The sequence below is a fragment of the Marmota monax genome, unplaced genomic scaffold (genome assembly GCF_021218885.2).
Source record: "Marmota monax isolate L192 unplaced genomic scaffold, Marmota_monax_Labrador192_F-V1.1 WCK01_AAM20220418_F8-fsc00206, whole genome shotgun sequence".
NCBI classification, from domain to species: Eukaryota; Metazoa; Chordata; class Mammalia; order Rodentia; family Sciuridae; genus Marmota; species Marmota monax.
The window spans coordinates 33,982-59,660 of NW_026694490.1; the positions used below are offsets into that span (position 1 = coordinate 33,982).

A 25,679-nucleotide genomic window follows, 5' to 3' on the forward strand; every position below is an offset into this window, starting at 1 on the left:
AACCAGAATATTAGGAGTGATTAGCCAGTGAAGGAGAATTTTGGGCCCACCATTTCTTAGCTAATAAGGAAATGAGAACATAACACCTGACTTCAGATGTTTCACAGAAGGAATTGAGGTTTCTTGTAGCTCATAAATTTATTAAGGGAAGGTGGTATTTAAGGGCCAATTGGTGTTTATATACTTGACCCTTGCAGCTGTAGTAAGGGAGAGAGCTGCCTGCTTTGTTGGCCATAGGTGATGTTATTCCAGGAACATGCTGAACCCTCTCTTCTGGGTCCCTGTTGCCATGGCTGGGTCCAGCACAATTAGATAGGCTCTACTTCTGTTTCTTGTGCCTGAGCAGGAAGGATGACATTATTTAGGATCTCAGTATAGTACAGGCTAAATACCTGCTGATTGTGATGCATCAGAGTGATAAACTTCCAACCCAGTTCTGCCAACTCCCCCTCAATGAAAATAAGGCCTCCAGGAAAGTCTAGCAAAGACTCCTGCATGCCACGAACCAAACAGCATTTCAGAAACAAACGGATCCTCTGTTCTGTGAGCAGGGGAAAAAAAACAATAAAAAGAGGAATGAAAATTTATAATGCACTCTCTGATCACCAGAGTTTTAAATTAACTGAGTTATTAACCAACCTATCTGCTCATTTGCATGAACCATATAATGAGATTTCTGTAAGCTATGATTTGAAGAGGGAATGCCATCAAGCTTTCAAAGATAAAGCATGATCAAAACACAGTGAGGGCCTTTCTCAGTGGTAGAGTGTTTGCCTAGCATGTGCAGGAACTTGGGTTTGATCCCCAGTACCATAAAAAAAGTGAACTAATAAATTTCTGTCTGTTCATAAGATTACTTTAGATATCTATATGTGAGATCATAGTGCACATTTGACCTAACAAAAAGATTCTAGACATCATACCTGAAACTCCAAAGTTAAAGTCCACGTTAAAGTCAGTGCAGGAAGTTCAGACCATAATACAGAAACCAAACTATGATAAGATATTGCAGTTCAAAGCAAACTGGCCGAGTTAATTGTTTCCATTCCACAGTTGCACATTGTCTACAGCCTCACTATCAATCTCATGGAAGACAGTAGGGTCCCACATGGTAACTTAAAGCATGGGATAGAGACAGGGTTTTCCAACATAGATCTTGGGCTATAGTTAGAGAATTATCAGGATGACTTAATAGGGTTGGTGGGATAATAGATCACCCCTTTGAGTTAAATTGGGTGTAGATCCAACCTAAAACCATATATTCACTTTTCATATTGAAAGAAGTCCATTTCAACCCTGCACATTATAGATGAGGAAAGCTAAAGCTAAAATACTTCCTAAATTATCATGTTGTTCCATTCCCCAGTCAAATTTACCTATCCACCCCACATATTATCACCACTCTTCCCCACAATTATCACAGGAACTCTTACCAATGATGCAACGAATGCAATTCCCTTTCTTGGCAATGTTCTGGAGTTGGCCTATAAGAGATGCTGTATTTTCACTACTCACAGCAGTGAGGCCCATGTTCTTAAGACCTTTATGAATTTCCTCAGATACCTGTTCACTCACATTCTGCATAGTCTCTTCAGGCCTAGATAATGAAGGATAGAAAACAGAGCAGCCCTAGCATAAGAGCAAAGCCCAGAAAGCCCCATAGCAGCGGCTAAGCCACTCAAGGAAGAATTCTGTTTCTCTACCTCCAGCAGATGAAATACTTTTGTTGTTACCTTCAAGATATCAGCTAATTCATACATACAATACCATACTCCATCTTCAAAGGAAACAAGGGTTGTTTCCATTCTTGGATCCACTCAATATTCTTAGTCTTGTAAACTTTAAATCTGTATTAAGATTTTCTTGGATATTTTCCATGGCTGTTTTCCAACTTACCCAATTAAATAGCAAATACAATAAGAAATGTTTTCTATCCCAAGTTTCAATATGGCTTATCAAAAACTCCGACTATCTTTGGAGATGGTCCCCAAAAGCCTCTGCTCTGTGTGGTTTGCAATGAATAATATTATATTGTCTACCTGTGTCCCAAATGCCCCCATTATTTTCTACTTAAGAAAGATCTATGTAACATACCTGGAGTTAAATTCTTCAGTTAAGGCCTTAGTTATATATTTTATTTTATCTACAAATTCAGGTGAGCTGAATAAAACACTGCCAGAGAAACTTCTTGCCACCAAGACTGAGGCCAGGATAGTTAAGCAGTGCAATTTGGACTCCATCTCCCGGAGCCGGATCCTGTCCACCAGCAGAGTCTGGTGAGGTAGAATAAAAACAAGCTGTCAGTAAAAGGAGGCACAGACTACAAAATAACAAGACAACAACCCAACACAGAATCCTACCTCAGGGAATTCTTCATTTCCATGACCCCAGAGAAGGAGGTTCAAGTACCCCTGGTATAGCACCATTGTGAGACTGGGAATCTCTGGGTTGTTAGGTTCCTGATCTGGAGATGAATATTCTATGCTGGAGGAGAAGCTGGGAGAGTCAGAACTTGGAAATGGTGTAGTGAGGTCTATGGCTGCTTTGGTTAGCCATTTTGTGGTATAATTGAGAAGATCTATGAAAGAGAAGGGAATATATAATTTCAAACTCCAAGGCTTGAAGATTAAGATTTTGAAATATAGTCTTGGTAAATAAAGAAGTGATTTTGTAGGTCTTTCTGATTTAGAGAAATGATCTTTATCCCTACTTCTTCCCTAAGGAAGAAATTTTCTATTTAAAAAAACAAAGCAAAAGAACAGAAAATCACTGTAAGAAAGCAAGCCCAGTGTCAAATTTTCCCCACTCCTGCTCTTAAATTTTTAACATACTGGGCTGTTTATCAAGGAGTTCCTGAAATTTAGCTCGTTCATACTGGACCGAATGTTCCTGGATGTAGGGTCGAAGGCTCTGTATAGTGTAGTTTACCATGTCCATCTTCATCAGGCCCAGAACATGGAAGATGCCCCTGTCATAGAGAGAAAAAGAATATTTACACCATGAAAAGAAATTCTAGTATGGAGAGGTGGGACTCAAACAAAGAATCATATAGTCATAGTACTTAGAGTTAGGTGAAGCCTTTAAGACAATGGTCCTATTACAGTTTATAATTTGGTATGGTTTGAGTGTGTCCCCAAAAAAGCCTGTGTTGAAAACTTAATACCCAATGCAACAGTGTTGGAAATGGAGCCTACTGGAAGGTGATTTGCTTATGAGGGCTTCACCCTCATGAAAGGATTAATACTGATTATACAAAGGGTTGAGGCTCTGAGTTTGATCTCCAGTTCTCTCTGGCCATTTGATGTCTTCTACCATCAACTGATGCAGTCCCTCACTTGTAGACTTTCTAGCCTCAAGTACTGTAAGAAATAAATCTCTTTTATTTATAAATTACCCATCCTCAGATATTCTATTACAGCAACATACAACAGACTAAGACACAAAGGCACTGGCCAGGGACCTAAGGCCACAAACTGAATTGGTGGCAGAGATAAGAACAGATATATTTGACCTCTTAGCTACCAGCCTGAATTCATTGCACTGTAGCTACACCATCACTTTAGAAAAAGGGAGGAAGAATATCACCAAAATGCTAACAACTATATGTGGATATTTGGAATGTAGGTTGTTAAATTTCTAACCCAGTGGGCAAATCATTTTGCTTTTCTAGGTTTGGGTTCTTCTATCTAAGAAACAAGAATAACCTTCATTCCTGTTCCCTCATAGAATTTTGGTTAGACAAACAGGAGAACATCTGGGAAAGAGTGGTTTGAAATCTATAGATATAATAATTACTGTACTTTAATGTTTTAACAGTATCACATTAAGTTTTCATGCCATAAATGGGGCCTTAAATGTTGTAAAGATTATGAAAGGAATCATGAGAGATTATCATTGTAAAATAAATTTCAACAGTCCAGGAAGAAAAGAGATGTTAGTCAGGTCTTCAGAACAGAAGAGCTAAACAAGACAGGAGTTATATCATAGTATCTGGCTCATAGTTTTCTGGCACGGTATCTAGACTAGACTTCAGGAACAGTACATGCTATGATTTGAATATGGTTTGCCTCCTCTAAAACTCATGTGAAATTTTAATACCATTTTGAGGTATTAAGAGGGTGGAAACAATCCAACTATGGTGTTTATAGGTGAGGCCTTTGATAGGTGATTAGGATTATATAAGGTTATCAGAGTGAAAACCCCATAAATGAATATTAGTGGTTTCATAAGAAAAAGAACCAGGCGTAATGGCACACACCTGTAATCTCAGCAGCTTGTAAGGCTGAGGCAGGTGGATTGTGAAAATAAAACAGCCTTACACTAAGCAACTCAGTAAGACCTTGCTTCTAAAAAAAAAAAATACAAAATAGGGCTGGGAATATGCCCCAGAGTTCAATCCCAGTACCCGGCTCCCCCCTCCAAAAAAAAGGAAAAAGAGAGGCAGGACACATAATCTCTCACTCACAATGTGATACCTATGCCACCTTTGGTCTGTGCCGGCAACAAGGCTATCAACATATGGGGCTTATTAGCATTGGGCCTCCAAGCATGAGGCAAAATAAAATTATTTTCTTTGTAAATTATCCAGTCTGTGGTATTACACATAATAGTTATAGAAAACTGCTGCGCCCCTCCCCTGACTCAGGCAATGGCAAGGCCCTACTGAGGTGGATGGCGCAAGGCATCCATCCTCTGGAGGAGCGCAGTATGTTTCTGGGAATGGGATGATTTGTTTTTGTATTCCTTTAATAAGTATAGTTGCGACTTCTCATATGACCATTAAGTATGGAGGAAAAAACATGACTTTCCCAATTAATGCAACTACTTCTAAAGAATAGATCTGTTTGCTCTAAATGCAATGATTCAGCTGTGGAGCGTAAATTGTTAATGTCTAATGAAAAACTTCCTGTATTCCTGTCAAGGAAGTTTTTGAGAAATTAAATTAAAATCTAGAGAAGAAAAATTAATGTTAAGAAGACAGATTAGTGCTTAGTACTGGGCAACTTGTTCTTGTTCCGGTGCACAATGGTTTGTGCTCTTACTTTTGTTTGATTAAAATTAATAAAAGTCAACCACTTGCCGTAACCATGGCACCGGTTCCAGTCAGTAAGTCAAGAAAGAATAGTCAAGGTATAGGCCAATAGTTTGGGACATTTCTAACTATTATTAAAAGTTAACTAAGCAGAAACAGCTCAAAGCAAAACTCGAAATGAAAGTACAAATGCTTGCTTATGCATAAGCCAAGATACATTCTTCTATTCTAATTGTAGCTACGTAATATTTTGTTTCTTTGAATAATGATTCCTGTTTTGTAACCACAAAGTACTGTGAGCCTGCCAAAATGAAAAGTATATATGATCAACTTCACAAGTAAAGATTGGGATCAACATCTTCACTTTGGTGTCTGTGTTGTTTCTCCACCCCGCTTTCGCAGACTCCTCACCATCCATTCATCTCCTGAGACCCCCTGTTGGAGCTGGACTCCGACAGAAAACAGACTGAGACAGCATGTCTAGATTCTCACCTAAGCAATTGTACTGGATCTGTTATGCTCTTTAGATTCTGCACTGCTTCATCTCGAACTGGTGCACATAGCAGGCTCATCAAATCGAGAATAAATTTGGAGAGATGATAAACATTCAGGGCTCCACGCTCTGTTTCCTGTTTGAGGAGATCCATGTCCAGAGCTTTTTCAATCTCATTTCTTAAACGATTCTGGCGTGGTAATAGCAGTGATAGCAAGATCTGCCCAGAAAAGGAAATCAAAGAAACAAATTCTCTTTAAAATCATGAACTTTCTTTAGTGAACAAAGCTTTTAGGCCAAATGTCTGACCATATTTTTAGGGGGTCAGGAACGTGGATCTCTAAATTTCTTAGTATTGTTTCACTCTGTTTAGGGTGCAATTACAGTGCAAGGCTTCATTGGGTTATTTATAGTAGCAGTTATTATTTTCAAGGCAGAATGAGATAAAGATAGGAACAAAAGTAAGGGTATGATAAAAAGAAAGTGAAGGATATGAGAAATACAAAATTCACACCACAACAAAGTGATAAAGTATTCTTAATAAAGGATAATGATATTTTAGGTTGTTTTACTCCAAAACACAAGGATGGAATAACCAAAGGATCCTTTAAGGTTCACTTCAAATAGCCTTTTGACTCAAAAGTACAAGTCCCCTGTGAATAAAGGTATTCTTACTCATCTCTGTGTTTCTGAAGCACATAAAACATAGTAAGAGTTCAGTAAAAATTTATTTAATTGAAAATATATGTTGAGAGCCACAGCCGAAGGGGCCCCAGCAAACTTCCAGCTGCCAGCAAACTTCCAGCTGCCGGCTGATGATTGGCTCACAGCGGCCCCAGCAACATCTAGCTGATTGGCTCCTCGGCCCCAGCAACATCTAGCTGATTGGCTCCTCTGCGGTGATGCTCATTGGGCTGTTTCCCTGCTCTTTCAGACCACGGAGCTGCTCATTGGGGGACTTTTTTGGCTCCGCCCACGTGACCCAGCCAATCGGCCTCAAGAGCAGGAGGATTGTGGGAGGTGGAGAGAAGCTTGTGTGGGAGAGAGAGGCTTGTGGAAAGCCGGTGGTGGCAGTTGAGGCTCTGAGGGTTTTTCCTGAGAGGCTGTTTTGTTTGGCGTGTGTGGTTCTAAAAATAAAGTTAGTTTCTTTTGACAAGTGGCTCCTGATTGTGCCCAGCCAGACTGCGGCATTTGGTGGCTCGCACGGGGAGCGACTGAGGGTAAGTGAAACTGCTCGCCCCTGAGGGCAGGGCGAGAGGATGGGTAGCCATTTTAAGATTCCTCTTTTATTTTGCTTCACTTTTGTTTTAAGTTGCCTGTCCCTGGAGATGAGTGAGACGGAAGAAAAACCGCTCACATCTGAGGAAAAACTATTTACGTCTGAGGAACAGATAGGGAGAAAGGACGGATGCACATGTCAGGAGGATAGAAAGGCTATAATGACTTTTTGTTGTTCCCTTTTTATTTCATTCTGGCTCGGTTTTGTTTGGCGTCATCTTGTTGGGTTGTATTATAGTAGAAATATGGGATCAGAAATTAGTAAAAAACAAACTGAAAGAGTGTTAAGTAAATTGTTAGAGGAAGGAGGCATCTCAGTAAAATCAAGAACAATCAGGGCATACGTTGATACAATACAAAAATGTAGCCCATGGCTTTTTAAGGAGGAGTTGTTAAATATATCACAATGGAACCATCATGGTGAAGATTTAAAAAGAATAGAAAAGAAAAGCCCAGGGACTCTGCCAGTTGGCACACTGCCATTGTGGACGTTCATATCTTGTTTGCTTAGTCCAAAGCCTTCAGTTCAGACAATGGTAGAGGAAGGAGAAGACATAATGATTCAAGTAAAAGAGAAGGTCTCTCAAGTTAGTCAGACAGAGGAAAAGTTTCAAGTAAAAGAGAAGGCCTCTCAAGCTAGTCAGACAGAGAAAGAAAGTGTAAAACAGAAAAAGCCATCAGGGGGAAAGTTACAACAGGAGACTGCTACTAACACCTTTCTATCACCAGAGGGCGTAAGTGTCCAACCAACAGCGCCACCTCCATATGCTGGGAGGCCCCCAACCCCCGCAGTTGATAGTTGGGATCCTGAGACAAGATCTCAAATATTAACATGCCCTGTATTTGAGGCAGGAGGGCAGCGATTTTACCAAGTTTTAAATTTCAAAACAGTGAAGCAGCTAAAAGAGGCTGTAACAACCTATGGTCCTCAAGCACCCTTCACTGTAAGCATGGTCGAATCCATTAACAACTTGAACATGACGCCAGCAGATTGGGCTAATATGTGTAAAGCTGTGCTAACTGGAGGACAATACCTGTTATGGAAGGTTGCCAATGAGGAATTTTGCAAGGAGACGGCTAGGCGAAATGCAGCAGCTGGTTATCCTCAGAGAAATCTAGATATGTTGTTAGGAAAGGGACCTTATGAGGATCAGCAGCAACAAATTGCATATGATCCTGGCGTATACGCACAAATTGCTGCAGATGAAATTAAGGCATGGAAGACTTTACAAGGACATGGAGGTTTACAAGGTCAATTATCTAAGGTAATACAAGGAGCTAATGAACCTTATGCTGAATTTGTAGATAGGCTTATTCAAACAGCTACCAGAGTTTTTGGGAATACAGAACAAGCAATGCCATTACTAAAACACCTGGCTTATGAGCAAGCGAATCGTTGGTGCAGAGATATCATTAGACCATGGAAACATGAAGATTTAAACACATATATTAAATTATGTAGAGACATTAATGAACAAGAGCAAGTCGTGGCAGCTGCAGTAAAACAGGCTTTAGATGCCAGAGACATTAATGAACAAGGGCAAATTGTGGCAGCTGCAGTAAAACAGGCTTTAGATGCCAGGCCAAGAACATGCTACAATTGTGAACAAACAGGACATTTTAAAAGGAATTGCCCCATTGGAGGAGGGTTTAACAAAACTAGGTATCAAAGGAGTAGAATACCAGGTATTTGCCCACGATGCCGTAGAGGGAGACATTGGGCTAATTAATGCCGTTCTCAAACCACCATAGAGGGTACTCCATTATCAAAAAACGAACAAGGACCAGGTGTTTATCCACGATATCGTGGAGAAAGGCATCGGGCTCCATTGCCAAAAAATGGACAGGGGGGCCCAATGCTCCGGGGCCCAAAACCACAAATATACGGAGCACTGGAGGAACCCAGCAACCCCATCAGGGTAGTGCCCAGGACACATTGTCCATCAGATCCCTCATCAGACAAACCAGAGGGAGTGCAGGGTTGGACATCTGCGCCTCCGCCAGAGCAGTACTAACTCCAGAGATGGGAGTTCAAATCATTCCCACAGGGGTGAAAGGACCTCTTCCCAAAGGAACAGTAGGCTTATTATTGGGATGCAGCTCTTCTACTCTAAAAGGACTTATGATAAGTCCTGGGGTAATTGATCCTGATTATGAAGGTGAAATAAAAATTATAGCCAGTTCTCCAAAGGGTATATCAGTAATTTCACCAGGAGATAGAATAGCACAGTTACTAATAATACCCAGCCTACATGATAAATTTTCCAGTCGCACTGTAGAAAGAGGTTCCAAGGTATTAGGCTCCACAGGTGTAGATTGGGCTATGCTTTCTTTAAATTTAGATTCTCGCCCCATGCTAAAACTAAATATTCAAGGACATGAATTTAATGGGCTACTGTATACAGGTGCAGACCTTAGCATCATCTCTCGTCAAGAATGGCCAAAACATTGGCCATTACAACAAGCCACTCAAACGCTTCGAGGCCTAGGAGTGGCGACTAATCCCCATAGAAGTGCAATGGTATTAGATTGGAAGGATCCTGAAGGATGTGAAGGAACTATACAGCCATATGTATTGGATCATCTTCCTATAAATTTATGGGGACGAGATGTCCTAGATCAATTAGGTTTGACATTAACAAATAACATCAACCAAAATGCACCCACTATTATGACTAGACAAGGTTTTAGGAAAGGAAAAAGATTAGAAAAACAAGAACAAGGTATAGCAGCACCAATACAAATAGATCAAGGAACAGACAGACATGGGTTGGATTTTCAGAAAGGGCCACTGAGACAATAAAAATTACTTGGAAATCAGAAAGACCAGTATGGGTTCCTCAGTGGCCCCTGACTAAAGAAAAGATACAAGCAGCCCATGACCTGGTCAAACAACAATTAGCAGAAGGACATATACAACCTTCTGTATCTCCCCATAATACTCCCATTTTTGTCATCAAAAAGAAATCTGGTAAATGGAGATTATTGCAAGATTTAAGAGCCATTAATAATGAGATGGTTATTATGGGACCTGCTCAATCAGGGATTCCTCAGTTGTCTGCTTTGCCAAAAACCTGGTATGTTTTAGTTATAGATATTAAAGATTGTTTTTTTTCAATTCCAATTCATCCTGAGGATAGTCCACGTTTTGCATTTACTATCCCTGCACTGAATCATGAAGGTCCTGATCAGAGATATGAATGGAAAGTACTCCCTCAAGGGATGGCTAACAGCCCAACTATGTGTCAAATTTATGTTAACAAAGTAATCCAGCCACTTAGAAATCAAAATCCTGAACTACAAATATTTCACTATATGGATGATGTATTATTAGCACACAAAGATAAAAACACATTGCTAGAATGTTATGCCACACTTACAAACTTATTAAAAAATTATAATCTAGAGATAGCAATAGATAAAGTACAATTAAATTTTCCAATTAATTATTTAGGAGTTCTATTATCCTCAACCATGGTCCGTCCACCAAAAATTCAAATACGAGTAGATCAACTCAAATCACTTAATGACTTTCAAAAGTTATTAGGAGACATAAATTGGATAAGGCCTTATTTAGGTATACCAACAGGAGAGTTAGGACCTTTATTTGATATCCTAAAAGGTCCATCAGATACAAATTCACCCCAAATGTTAACGCCTGAAGCAAGAAAGGCATTAAAAATCATTGAAACATATATGGAAAATATGCATTTGGATAGAATTGATATGTTTGCCTTTATTATTTATTGTACTACCAATAAAAAATATTCCTACAGGAGTATTTTGGCAAGAAGGTCCATTATTATGGATACATTTATCTTATTCTCCTAACACTATTCTTACTAGGTATCCTGAGGCTGTAGGACAATTAATACTCAAAGGAATAAAAGCAGCAAAGGGAGTGTTTGGAATTTCTCCCAATAAAATTATTACTCCATATACTATGAATCAAATTGATGAGTTAGCTAATGAGTTAAATACTTGGGCAATAATCATGTGCAAATCTAATGTTTCATTTGATAACCACTTACCATCTAATCCTTTATTGTCTTTTTGGTCATTGCATCCTGTAATTTTTCCAAAAATGACAAGAAAAACACCTATCATGAATGCTCCAAATATATTCACTGATGGGTCAAATAATGGTACAGCAGCAGTAGTTACCCCTGATCAAACTTTTACATTTTTAGTACCCAAACAATCAGCTCAAAAGGTAGAGCTTAATGCAGTTTTACAAGCTTTTGTGATGTTTAATGATTCTGTATTTAATTTATTTTCTGATAGTCAGTATGTAGTTAATGCTATAGTATCTCTTGAAGATGCCGGTAGGATTTCCCCTTCTTCTACTGTTTTCTCTTTGCTTTCCACTATACAAAGTCTAATCTGGGACAGAAAAGATCCATTCTTTATAGGACATATCAGGGCACATACAGGATTGCCTGGAGCCCTTAGTTTGGGCAATGATTTAGCAGATAAAACTACACATGACATACATATTTTCTCTACACTAGAAGAAGCTATAAATTTTCATAAAAAGTTCCATGTCAATGCTAATACTTTACAAAAGCATTTTAAAATAACTAAGGAACAAGCTAGACAAATAATAAAACAATGTCAAAATTGTGTGACCTTTTTACCACAAGTTAATCTTGGAGTCAATCCTAGAGGATTGATATCTAACCATATTTGGCAGATGGACGTCACACACTTGCCAGAATTTGGAAAATTAAAATATTTGCATGTTACAGTTGATACTTCTTCTGGATTTTTGATGGGCTCCCTTCATGCCGGAGAAAAAACTAAAGATGTTATAGCTTATTGCTTACAAAATTTTGCCACTGTGGGTGTTCCAAAACAGTTAAAAACAGATAATGCCCCTGGTTATACTTCTACCTCTTTTAAACAATTTTGCTCAACATTTGGCATTACTCATATAACAGGAATCCCATACAATCCACAGGGACAAGGCATAGTTGAAAGAGCTCATCAAACTATTAAAATGTACTTATTAAAGCAAAAAGAAGGAATTGGGAAGGGGTATATATTCCCCAAAGATAAACTTAAAATAACCCTTTTTACTCTAAACTTTTTAAATTTGGATTCATCAGGACTTAGTGCTGCGGAAAGGCATATGTGTCCAAAAAATGTGCATAAGCCCAAGGTACTTTGGAAGGATATTCTAACAGGACAATGGAAAGGTCCTGACCCAGTAATTGTCTGGAGTCGGGGGTCTGTTTGTGTGTTTCCACAAGGAGAACAGCAGCCGATTTGGATTCCCGAGAGATTAACCAAGGTCCTGACCCAGTGATTGTCTGGAGTCGGGGGTCTGTTTATGTGTTTCCACAGGGAGAACAGCAGCCGATTTGGATTCCAGAAAGATTAACTAAAGCGATTTCTACAGACCAAAAAGAAGATGATTTGGCTCAAATCCATAACAACTGATATCCAAAACTCCAGTTTGGCTATTCTTACATCTGCAACAGAACCAGGATGCTTTTTTCAATATCTATTTTATTATTGCCCTTTGCCATATCATGAAGTTCTATTTTGTTTTTTGAGCTCATACAGACCTAGGTTAATGTTTTGCTGATCAGTTCTATTTTTTGACTATAGAGTTTTTAAACATTGCAATGGAGATTTCACCTGTAAAAAGTTATAAGGCCTTTACTATAATGTTATGTGTTGTATGTATTATATTATGTGTGCACACTTGTGTTTTGTGTTATATGTTTGAATGTATGTATGTCCATATATCATATAAGATGAGCGCTCATGATAAAATGGATCCAAATATTTTTTTTTTCACGTGATTTATATGGTTTAATTTAAATTGGGTAAACAACTGTTGAGGATTGTTTTAATATGTAAACAAAAAAGAAGGTTAACAGATCTGTTTGTTTACTTTCACCTTTCCTTTTCATTATATTTAATAATTCTCTTAAAGATAATGTAAATTGTTAAGAAAATTGTTTTCTTTTAGTGCCTTCTGTAATGTTACATAATTTTTTCTTTAGCCATTATTGCCAGAATTCCTATCTTCATCCAAGTGCCGGTGAAGACAATGTAAATTGTTAAGAAAATTGTTTTCTTTTAGTGCCTTCTGTAATGTTACATATTTTTTTTCTTTAGCCATTATTGCCAGAATTCCTATCTTCATCCCAGTGCTGGTGAAGTCAAAGATAAAACCAATCTACAGCTTCTACAATAGCCATCACTGAACTGCTTGCAGAACTTGCCTGGACACATTGTGAGCTCACCTGTATGCATTGTGAACTATCTGTTGGTGCAGCGACTTGTGGTAGTGTTGGGGTATTTTTGCTGATGATGTCACCGGTGGTACAATTTTTCAAAGGAGCCCTCAATTGGCTTAATGTCATGGCATTTTGCATCCTCCTCTACTAGTGATGGTCTAAAATTTGGGGGCCAACAGAGGTGAGGCAAAGAACCTCACCCCCCCACTGGTGCAAAGGCCTATCCACAAGTATAGCTGTATGCTGGACCGGTAGTCAGTGACGGGTATGATCCAATTGCAGTGGTACCAACCTAAGACAGGAGGCTGACGCCTAGAGGTCAGTTCATCCGATGACGGGTAAGGACCATATGTTGAATTGGACTGCCTAACAGACACGGTCCCTAAGCCACATGCTTGTTGTTTAAACAGAGAGGGGGAGATGTTGAGAGCCACAGCCGAAGGGGCCCCAGCAAACTTCCAGCTGCCAGCAAACATCCAGCTGCCGGCTGATGATTGGCTCACAGCGGCCCCAGCAACATCTAACTGATTGGCTCCTCGGCCCCAGCAACATCTAGCTGATTGGCTCCTCTGCGGTGATGCTCATTGGGCTGTTTCCCTGCTCTTTCAGACCACGGAGCTGCTCATTGGGGGACTTTTTTGGCTCCGCCCACGTGACCCAGCCAATCGGCCTCAAGAGCAGGAGGATTGTGGGAGGTGGAGAGAAGCTTGTGTGGGAGAGAGAGGCTTGTGGAAAGCCGGTGGTGGCAGTTGAGGCTCTGAGGGATTTTCCTGAGAGGCTGTTTTGTTTGGCGTGTGTGGTTCTAAAAATAAAGTTAGTTTCTTTTGACAAGTGGCTCCTGATTGTGCCCAGCCAGACTGCGGCAAATATATGATGTTTTTATAGTAATATCCTAACTGTTCATAATCATCTCATACAAATAAAATAGAAACCACTCTATACTGCCCATGTTCAGAAAGTATGCTGCTTAGGATTATTAATAGCCATTAACAATCTAAAGGTCTAGGATACTCAGGAACTTCAAGTCATCTAAAGGAAGGAACCACACACAGTGGTGCACACCTATAATCCTAGATACTGGAAAGGCTGAGACAGGAGGATTGTAAAGCCAGCCTGAGAAATTTAGCAAAACACTATCTCAGAATGAAAAATAAAATGGACTGAGGATATAGTGCAGTGGTAAAGCTACTCCTGGGTTCAAACTCCAGTACAAATAAACAAGCAAATAAACAAAAAAGTAAAAATAACAACAAAAAAAACCTGATGGATGGAAGTTGATTACTCACCTCCTTAACTTTTTTCAGAAGTTCAAGGGCACAAGAGAAGTCAGGAGGAGTACTTGATAACTGCTCATGTAGATGTTCCCAAAAAGCATTGTACATTGTCTCCACAAACCTGCTTTCCAGACTGTTAGGAAGGTTAAATGTGCAAATTCCACTTTACTTAGAAAAATAAAATAGGATAATAATTTCCCAAACAACATTTAAAATCATAAAACATCATTAAATCAACAGACAAGGAGGAACTATGTTTAGATTTGAGAAGGGTTAAAGAAACTTAAGTTAGTCTCAAATGCAAATGCATGGGCCAAATCCTCTCACAAGGGCACCTCGTGGTTCCAGAGACACTCTCTTCCTGCAGTAGAAAGAACTATGAACTAGAGGCTTAGACCCTGAGTTCTGACCCTAGTCCTGCATCTAACTAGATGTGAGCTGTTTCTATTTCCATATACTTATACGTTTGAACTAGATGATCTTTTTCCTTTAGGCCTGAAATATGGGGAAAGGTTTTCCTTCTTTATGACACTGAAAGCTCTTTCAAGCACTTCATCAAGTCCAAAAAGGAGCTCATTATTTTCGTGCTTCAAAACTATTCTTTATTTATATTTGGTCCTGCAAACCAGAAAGCTAAGCCTTTTTTCCCTAAAAACATTACTTTTTAAGTAAAAAGTAATGGGTTTTTATTTTAAAAATACAAACAATACAAAAATAAATGGAAAAAATGTCAGAGTTCATCCTTTAACACACCAATATAATTTGTGAGAAGTCATCAACTATTATCTGTCTGGTATATACCAGAGTCCTTCTTAATTCCTTTCTCCTCATCCCTTTTACCCACTTAGTCACCAAATTCCATAGATGCTGCTCTTTACCTATCTCTGGAATCCATCCCCACCTACTACAATCTCCTACCTGGACTATTGCAAGAGTCTCCTATATGGCTACCCTGCCCCACATGGTCTTACCCCTACCAAAATGCCACATATACTTGCCAAACTCATTAATTTTCTTCAGATACAAATCTGACCATGATGTCATGGTCCTTTAAAGTCTTTCAGGAGCTACCTACCACCAGCTGGACACATGGTCTCTAAGATCCTTCATAATCCTATTCTGCCACCTCTTCTAATTTTGTGCCTCCAACAGTAACATTCTACTACAATGAATGCATAATTGTTTTCTACCATTCTATGCCTCTGAAGAGCCTCTTTCTCTTTTAAGAGTCCTTCTCCCTAGACCATCTAAAAAGTGTCTATTCATACTCCAAAATTAAACTCAAATGTTACTTTTTCAGGAAAGTTTTCTTTGACATTCTCCAGGCAGCTAAGCACTAACATAAAACTCCATACACTAGATATGAGAGAATTTATCACTCTACACAATAACTAATTGACTGCCTCTCCTAGAGAAGCTTCTTGGTGGCAAAGACACCATTTAACCCATCAAAAACTGCCTTCCACCTAATAAGTATTTAATGTTTGTTGAATGAATGTATGACAATGCAGGCCCTTAAGAGCATATTATTGTACAAATGTATCAAAATAGATTCTACTGTCCTGTATAGGTGTAAAGAACACATATTATTTTTTAAAAAACAACAACAAAAAAGAATACGAAGAGTCTATCATTGTAATTAGTATTCTTTTATAAGCCCAAAGTGAAACCAGTTGTCAATATCTATAGATAATAGATGACCCCAAACTCTATTTCAGCCTTTTTTCTAGTATACTTTGTGCATTACTACACTTGAAGAAGGCTGTTAGTAACAAAGTAATGAAATTCAAGCTATGGATAATATTATTCCACCTGCTTAATTTATTGACACCTCATTACCACCACAGTCCCTGACTACTTTAACAAATCTTCACTCTCCTAGTTTTGCTTTTTGTACTAGTCTAAATCAAGCTCCAAATGAATTCAATGAAGATGATGCTAGGAGACCCGTGTTTTGGCGAAAACTTATTTTAGGGAAATGGCTTGGCCTGGGTCACTGCTGGCGACAGGCAAGACAAATCTAAGATGTGTGAAGATGAAAAGAACCACTGTCAGACCAAGGTGCTTCATTAACAGACTCACTAAAGTAGCAACATAACAGAAGCATTTAAAGTGGTAAATTATAAGTGTTATAGAATACAGATTCTTATGAAAAATCTACCCATTTAACTATTAATAATCCATTAGAGGCATTCAATTCATACTTGCTGAATGACTCTTAATCATGCACTGAAATATCAACATACTTAAAAGAAACAAAAAAAGCCTAAGTTTATTTTATTTTATTATTTTAACTTTATTTTATTTTTTGGTGCTGAGAATTGAACCAAGGGCTTCACTATGCCAGGCAAGCAATCTACCACCGTGAGCCACATCCCCAGCCCCAAAGCCTAATTTTAGAAGGGTATTATTTATCAATTGGGTTCTGAATCTGATTCACTAATATCTTTAGTAAGTCAATTATGAAGGAGAAATGATCTGTAAAATCTCTTATCACATGAAGAGTACCGAATACCACTATTAGAAAAATGATTATTCAGGGCTGGGGTTGTGGCTCAGTGATAGAGCACTTGCCTAGCACATATGAGGTCCTGGGTTCAATCCTCAGCACCACATAAAAATAAATAAATAAAACAAAAGTGTTGTGTCCAACTACAACTAAAAAAATAAATTAAAAAAGAAAAATGATTATTCATCTGCACCTGTTTAATCTACAGACAAACTATACCTTCCCATTCTGTCTAAAAAGATCTGAAATTCATTCTATATTTCATTATTAACTGAGAACCTGGAATGAACATTTTGATAGTAATCAGCACTAATTTATTCTTATTCAAATATAATATGCTGGGCTGGGGCTTTGGCCCAGTGGTAGAGTGTTCACCTGGCATGCATGAGGCACTGGGTTCAATCCTTAGCAACACATAAAAATAAAATAAAGGTATTTATATATATATATATATATATATATATATATATATATATATATATATAGCTACTTTGACCCTTTTTAACTAATAATAATACTGATTGATCTGCTGTTTCATTTGTTGATACAACTCAAGACATAATCAAATGTTGCGACCCCTTGCCCGCAAGGAAGACGCAACTCAGGAATCTTCTTTCAGCAGTTTATTCAGGCCTTTGATATTTCTTCTTCTCCCCCTCGGATGCCCCTCCCAGCCTTAATAAAGCATTCAAGCCCCAATGCGAAGCTGCCACGTGGAGCTTTCTCATAGGGTGGTGAAAAACCATGCGCCAACTCTCCCAAATAAGGAGTTGTTTGTCACAGACCACAGCAGAGCCAGCACCATCTTGTAATGGCGACCATAGTCTGCAGAAACAGCAGAAGCGGCTCACCACAATCAAACATTAAAGTTATTCATAAAATGCTTCAAAAATGTTCAAAAAGCCACTATGGTATGAACCTGTAACAGGAAATATGAAACAGAAAAATTAGAATAGTCTGTACCTGTTTGGAGGTAAATCTTTCTCTTCCACATATAAATCTTTGTTCACCATGATTTCATGAACAATGCTCAGGTTGGAAACTACATTAACTCTCTCCGTAAGAGGAGTGATAGAAAGTGCTTCTGGTTGACTCTCTAGAAAAAAGCACAGCAATCATCAAAAGGGAACCCATACAAAAAAGAATTTCTATTTTATTCAGAGATCCATTAAGACAAGTAAGAAAAGCCTTCAAATTTAGATTCATCAACTGAATCTTACACAGATTCACTCAATCATTTCAGTATTGGGGGCTTTCTGAATTCTGCCTTTCAACAGCACTGAAAACTCAGAGAAATCAGGAATGAGAAGATGTTAGTTTATTATGAAAAACAGAAAGTGAAACTGCTTTCAAAACCTTCTACTTGAAACATCAAAATAAGCAAAATATAGCAAAGGAATAATGAATACATTGTTGCTTGTAAAATAAACATTTCTATAAAATGTATTGTGTTCCCACTATCCATTTCATACCTCTGAAACTACCTACAAGATGACAGTTAAAATCTCCCTATAAAAAATACCATAGGTCTTATTTGATGGTTCTAAAGCTGAAACAGGCTTTTAAAATATTAATTTCAAATCTGAGGATTCAGCAGACCAATAAAATTTCTAAAATAAATAAATAAGACTTGTTCATTTTATTTTCCCACGTATAGACATTCAGACAAAAGAAAAACTCATCCTTCCCCATCTCCCACCCTGTACAAAATTCAATTCAAAATGGATGAAAAAACCTAAAGTATAAGATCAGAAACTCTGCAATTTCTATAAGGAAACACTTCAACATAAAAGCACAGGCAACAATTTCCTGAACAGGACTCCTTTAGTTCAGGTAGTAGTAGCAAGGAATAAAGATCTTCTGCAGGGCAAAAGAAACAATTAACAGAATGAAATTCTGACAGAGCCTACAGCTACTATTCTGACAGGTGACTAATAACCAGAATAGATAAAGAACTTTAAAAACTCAACACATTCAATAAATGGTCAAATGATCCAGACATACTTCTCAAAAGAAGAAGTAAAAATGTCCAAAAATTATATGAAAAAAAGTGTTCTTCCTTAGCCATTGAGGAAATTTAAATCCAAACTTTACTGAGATTTCATCTTGTTTCTGTCAGACAGCAATCATCAAAAATACAAATAACAGGGCTGGGGATGTGGCTCAAGCAGTAATGCGCTCGCCTGGCATGCGTGGGGCGCTGGGTTCAATCCTCAGCACCACATAACAATAAAATAAAGATGTTGTGTCCACCGAAAAATAAATATTTAAAAAATTCTCTCTCTCTCTCTCAAAAAAAATACAAATAACAATAAATGTGGGAAGGATGTGAAAGGGAAAAGAACTCTAGATACTGTTGGTGAAAATGTAAATCAGTACAGCCAATATGAAAATCATTACTGAAGCCTCTCAAAATCTAAAAATAGGGCTGGGACTGTAGCTTAGTGATATGATTTAGCTACCACTTCTCAGTGTTTATCTGAAAGTCAGCATACTTTCAGATGCATGCATACCCATGTTTATTTCAGCATGAGTCACAATACCCTAGGTGTATATGCCAATAGATGATGAAGAAAATATGCTATACAAAATGGAGTATTATATACCCATAAAGAACAAAATTGTGTCATTTATAGGAAAATGGATGTAACTGGAGATCATCATGTTAAGCCAAATAGTCCATACAGATGCGGAACAATCCATTATTCCAACACTGTCTTTTTCTCAAAAGATACTTCCAGATAGTCTGTTTACCATAGAATCAATATATAGGTATAACTGACCATTACAGTCAGGAAAATTAATCTAGTTTCATGGGTGGACTTTCCAGTCCATACTGCAAGACACATTAAAGATGGACCTGGGAAATGGGTCCATACAAGTCTTTTTATAATTTTTACTTACGTGAAAAGCTTGTGAAGCTGCATGGCTATAAACTCTGTAGCTGAAAGTTTACCTTCCTGAGCCAGGTTTCTCAGTCATGATCAGGATGACTGGTTTAAACTTTTCTTTGATATCTGATTTAATTTACTGAATCGTGTTCAGTAACATTAAGACTCTCAATATTATAATTTTAAGAAAAAAAATTAAAATATTAAAAATATTTTATAAAATCTAGTATGTCTCCCTGGGGTCCTGTATTCCCCCCTTTTTTAATTTAATAAAATTGAGTAAAGGCTTGGCATAAGTCATAGTATCGTCAGTTTGAGTTATATATTATAGTACAAATATTTAAATAAGAATAGATTAACCTTTTATTGATTATTATAATTTCAATATAGATAAGTGGATTTATCCTAACAATTTAGAAAGAACTCTCAATCTCTTTGAGAGAAGGTCTCAAAATATTTTTATATTTTAGAATATTATTTATTTAAATAGGTATCTCTCAATTGTCTTTAAAAAGTATGATTAAGGTTATTTCCCAGTGTAGGGAGCAGTATATAAATCTTACTGTATTTTTTATAGACAATAGGTCCAGCTAGAGAACTTATTTGCTATCAATGAATTTTTTAAAGTTTGTAACCTTTATTGCACAAAAGTAATATACAACTTTAATTTGGAGAAACTCAGTCCTAATAAAATGTTTTTCCAAATTCATATAATTATCTAAAAAACAAAATATAAGAATTAACAGTGTCTTTGAATCAATCAAATTTAGTCTCCAAGGATAATTGTCAGAATTGGGATCTAAGTTAGCAGTTTAATATACTTAGTGTTTAATCAACGATGTAAATTTATTTACCAAAATTAATCTTTGTCTTAAATAGCAAGAATCATTAGGCAATAAAGACCTTTTTTTAAAAGAAATAAACTTTACATTTTAATAGGTTTTTGTCATGCAAAATATGGAAAAAATCTTAGCTCACATCATATAATCAAATTAGGAAAATAGTCTGAAATATCCTTGAATTAATCATTTAAAATTTTTATAGTTAGTCTGATACATATAAATCTCTTTTTTAATCGTTCTAATTTTTTATATCATCTGGTTAGATAATGATATAAATATTTTTCTATTTAAAAATGTTTATCATTAAAATTTAGAATATAAAGACCTTATTTTACTCAAAGATGATTTATTTTTTCTTTTTTAGGATCTCCAATGTGTGCTTTCTCTCTGTTGAAGCATCTTTATTTTCTAGAATTTTTCCTAGTTATACTTTGGAACAATTTCTGAAAACCTTAGAATTTATAAATAAATTATTGTACTTTGATAAGAAATATCAATGAAAATAGTTAAAATATTTGGATATTTCTGTAGACAGAATTATATTTGTTTATCATCTTATAAGTTTGTACAATAACTTGAGAATTAGAAACTACTTGAAGATTGTATTTTTACTTAAAAGCAAATTTATAGTAAAATACATTTATCTCAAATATCTAACTAAAAGGCAGAGTATCAGATAAATGTACATATAAAATGTATAATTATGGGTTTTCTGTTGAAGAAAAACCATTAGACAAATATATATTAACTAAACAATTAGACATGTGCTAATTATTTTATAGATTATCAACTATAGTTTATCTAAATATCTAGAAAAATATATAGTAAGAATAAGGACAGGGCTGGGGTTGTGGCTTAGTGGTAGAGTGCTTGCCTGGTGCATGGGAGGCACTGGGTTCAATCCGTAGCACCACATAAAAATAAAATAAAGGTATTGTGTCTGCCTATAATGAAAAAAAAATACCACACCCTACCATCAACAAAACAAATCATTTCATATAATGTATCTTCGGTACCCCCAAAAGCACAAATAAAATCAGTCTTAAAATAGACTTAAATCAACTTTATTTTTAAAATTCATTACATCATCTTTATTGTCTTATTTCATCAGTAATGGTAGCAATCATGCCACAGATCAGTTTGAAATTAGGGAGGCCAAGGTTCTAAGTTTATTATACAAACTGCTTACAGCAATAATATACAGCAAGCACATTCAGTAGTTAAAATTATTACTTGGTATAAAAAATAAACATGCAATAAAACTATTTTCTCATTCACTTTCAATGTAGATTCATAATTTGTTCAGAGAGAACTGTTTGTCTCCAAGATATAATAAAACTCACACATAAGAATCCTAAAATGCCTCCAATATGGTCTGCTTATGTACATTATTTTTCATTCAAAAATAGTCTTTAGCCAGGCTTGGTAGCACATGCCTGTAATCCCACAAACGTGGGAGGCTGAGGCAGGAGGATTAAAAGTTCAAGGCCAGCCTCAGCAACATGGTGAGGTCCTGAGCAACTTAGCAAGATAAAAAAATAAAAATAAATAAAAAAGACTGTGGATGTGGCTCAAGTTTTTAAACACCCCTGGGTTCAATCCCTGGTACAAAGAAAAACAAAAATTTTTCAACACAAGTCTCATCCACTCACATTTCCTTTTTACCCTAACAATTAAAAAGCTACATGTGTTAAAATATACCATCTAATCAATACATTTAGATATTTAAGAGGCACTATGAAATAAGAATTATGCTATTCCATTATTCTGTTTAAAAGCAGAAACCTTAAGTGCCCACCAAAGAAACATATATTTCAATACAATAGCATCATGGCCTCCAACTCTTATTTTTCTTCATTTCAATCTTCAAGAGTTTAGATCAAGTTGTCACCTTTGGACAGGTCTGCTGATTAATGTTCAGTGAGATTCACAGAGGTTATTAAAGGATTACAATTTGAGTTCTTGTGAGGGTGGACTATCAAACCAAAACCTCAAATGCCTAACATAAGGTATAAAAGACCTCAAATCCAAATATTTACATGAAAATACTGTTATTACATACCTAAAAAATTTTTACCCAGAGTAGTGATAATTTATATGTCAACAAAGCACTTCCAGAAAAGGATACAACACAATTCCAGCACCAGATACTTTCTTTTGAGAGAGAGAAAGAGAGAGAGAATTTTTTAAATATTTATTTTTCAGTTTTTGGTGGACACAACATCTTTATTTTATTTTTATGTGGTGCTGAGGATCGAACCCAGCACCCTATGCATGCCAGGCAAGCGTGTTACCGCTTGAGCCACATCCCCAGCCCCAGCACCACATACTTTTGATTATTGCAATTCGGTTCCAGATCAACCATTTACCCTCTTCAAAAAAAAAAAAAATACTAAAGCTATCTACCATGTTTTGAACTGACGACATCACTCTCAAGTCTTATCAAACACAAATAATTATGCTTTGTTGGCCTCTTTCTCTGGAACCAAAACCTTTTAATTTTACTTGCCAACCATAGGCCTAAATCCTATCCATAAAGATAGAAGGAACGAAAAGATAAGGAAAAGAATAATTTAAAAAAGGACTATCAGGAAAATGAGGCAGAAAAATATAAGGTTGCAGAAGCCCTCTATATCCTTTAAAGGCACATAAGCAGTGGGTTGCCTATACCTTAAACCTAACTGCTATGAAGAAGCACCTAAAGAAGTGATAACATTATTCTAGACCCACCTAGAGAGTGGTCACCTAAATGTAAGGTATTGTCTTCTTGGCTCTGCTTTGGTGTTTTAGGCTTATGAGCCCCACTCTCTGTTTCACTAGGGTCATTCTGGAGCACAGCTTTTTCAATTTTTGGCATCTTGATGTTATCTAGAATCAGGAAGAAAAGAGGCAAGTTATATCACATCTGGCTCTGACCCAGGGACAAGGAGCTAAAGGGCTCTTCAAATGCTACTGTGTGCCCTGGTGCTCCCAGTTGAGGGGAAAAGTGCTTCAAGGCCCTCTAAAAGGAACATTTAGGTTCTTCAAACATGCCTTGAGGAGAGGAATTTGGGATTAATGTGACTGTCTTTACTGAAAACCTAGCATTTCACAAGCAGAAGGTAAGCCAAGGCCCAGAAACAGACAATGCCTCCCCAGAAAGAGGGCACACCACAAGCTACAGTCCAAGCTAGGAAAGAGACCTTCCTCAAATCTGGCTACTTTTAATTAATCCCATAACACCCCCTTCCTTGTGAAATTCCACATCAGATCTGTCTGAAGAGGGATAGTGATCTGAACTCAGGCAGCAGGATACCTCTCCCCAGACCCCATATTCCCCAGGAACCTGGTCCCTCACCTTTTCACAGTCCTGGCCGGTGGGTGCATCTGATAGTGAGACCTCTCAATCTTCTCTGTCTGGTCTTGGGATATACCATGGTGTCCTGACAGAGGGGGAGATAATCAGGGAGGGTGGGACAGAACCATGGAGATGATGAGGTCTACAGGGAGCACACCCCTACCTATGATGCTAGATAAGAGAGTCCAAAACATGAAACAAAGGGTGGTGGGTTGCCTGGGGAGCAGGGCCAGGATGCTTGGGAGCCCAGAGAGCCAAAAAGGCAAGCAGGCTAACACCCCTAGGTGATAAGGGGAGACAAGCAGAGGTTACAGAGACAGATATTTTAGACTCATACCCTCCCTTGCAGGCTAGAATCCCTACAGGAGCTTGGAATTAATCTTCCCAAACCCTTTTCTTCCCCCACAGGAGAGGAAATGTTCAAAGCGTTTATCCCCTCCCCCACATCCCCCAAAATACCATTTACATACCTAAAAAGGAAAAGGAACATTACATTTTTCTTTGTTCCACTTTAAGCTGTTCATGAAGTCCCTCTCTCTTAGGTCACCATTAGTCATTTAAAGTGAAGGGCCAGCACAATTACAAAATTCTAGAATTGTTTCATTTCATTTTTTCATTTAGGTAAGCAAATCCACCCAAGATCAGAGAGGTGAAGTGATGTAACTCTCCTTTTACAAATATAAAAACCAAGAATAATTTTAAAGGGCTGGTTATAGAATTTATGTAGTGAAAGATCAAGATTCTAAGCCAGATTGAGAACTTAAATTTTGGTTTGGGTTCTTCCAGCTGAATTCCTGGTATGTTCTCCATTACAATCTAATTATTCACATAGGAAGTGATGTATAATCAGAGGATGCTGGAATAGACAAGCCTAGGGTCTTGTGTTTCTTACATTTTAGTCTTTGTCTTTATTGTCATTCCACTGGCTGGTTACCATACTGATATGAAAACACTTAATTGGTCTGTTTACAGTTTTGGGGTTTTAAAAAATATGTTACCACACTACACTATTCCATCTCTCTCTTTTACCCTAACTTGATTTCTGAGCACATTATTTACCTAATCTCCCTTATCACCAGTTTGTTTCCTTATTAAATGAGTACAAAATATCATCTGTCTCTACACAGAATACTGCCTGCATAGTAGGTAAGAGAGATGATATTTTGTACTCATTTAATAAGCAAGCAAACTGGTGATACGAGAGATTAGGTAAATTGCTAAATATCACACAGCAAGCAAGGGAAAAAATTCTTGAATATATTGAAGTCATATATATATATATATATATATATATACACACACAAATATATACACATATAATATATACACATATGAATTTATATTCTCAGCCATAAATGCAACATATAGTCATATATATATATATATATATATATATACACACACACATATATTCTCAGCCATAGATATAGTATATTACCTCTTTCTACACATATATGTACATATATTTATAGTATTTATTACCTCTATGGTTGAAAAGCTATACACCATAATTTTAAAGAACATAATTTGCTTTGTTGCAGTAAATGTCAGAAGTGGGGTATATAACAGAAGAGTGGTAGGTCATCAGGAATTGTGATATATCATCCAAGTGTTTGAAATCAAGTATTAATCCAGACTAAACTCTAAAGCCTAAGCTCTAAACAAGATCATGCAAGATAACCTGGACTTTCAAGATGGAGTATCTGTCTCAGACAAGTGTTTCACTATAAGACTCTCTAAACCTTCATAATGAATGATGTTATTTATCCAAC

At 37.1% G+C, this 25,679-nt stretch overlaps 1 protein-coding gene across 1 annotated transcript; it reads right to left on the reverse strand.

Annotated features, from left to right (window-relative positions):
- Window positions 1-151: 151 nt before the first annotated feature.
- Window positions 152-24,262, reverse strand: LOC124075649 (T-complex protein 11 X-linked protein 2-like). Its single transcript, XM_046419202.2, has 10 exons — window positions 23,908-24,262; window positions 23,301-23,438; window positions 17,801-17,933; window positions 14,341-14,461; window positions 5,525-5,745; window positions 2,832-2,968; window positions 2,361-2,578; window positions 2,095-2,273; window positions 1,434-1,597; window positions 152-541 (listed from the first exon to the last, which is right to left on the reverse strand). Exons 2-10 carry the CDS (start codon window positions 23,425-23,427, stop codon window positions 309-311), a joined length of 1,533 nt encoding a protein of 510 aa, XP_046275158.1. The 5' UTR covers window positions 23,428-23,438; window positions 23,908-24,262; the 3' UTR covers window positions 152-308.
- Window positions 24,263-25,679: the final 1,417 nt, after the last annotated feature.

Bases quoted from the DNA above. Each gene is read 5' to 3' on its own strand.
- LOC124075649 (XM_046419202.2), bottom strand. From the start codon at position 23,427: ATGCCAAAAATTGAAAAAGCTGTGCTCCAGAATGACCCTAGTGAAACA. The intron at 14,462-17,800 runs GTACAGACTATT...CCTTCCTAACAG, and splicing joins AAAGATTTACCTCCAAACAG to TCTGGAAAGCAGGTTTGTGG. The intron at 5,746-14,340 runs GTGAGTAATCAA...TTTTCTGGGCAG, and splicing joins TTCTGAAAAAAGTTAAGGAG to ATCTTGCTATCACTGCTATT.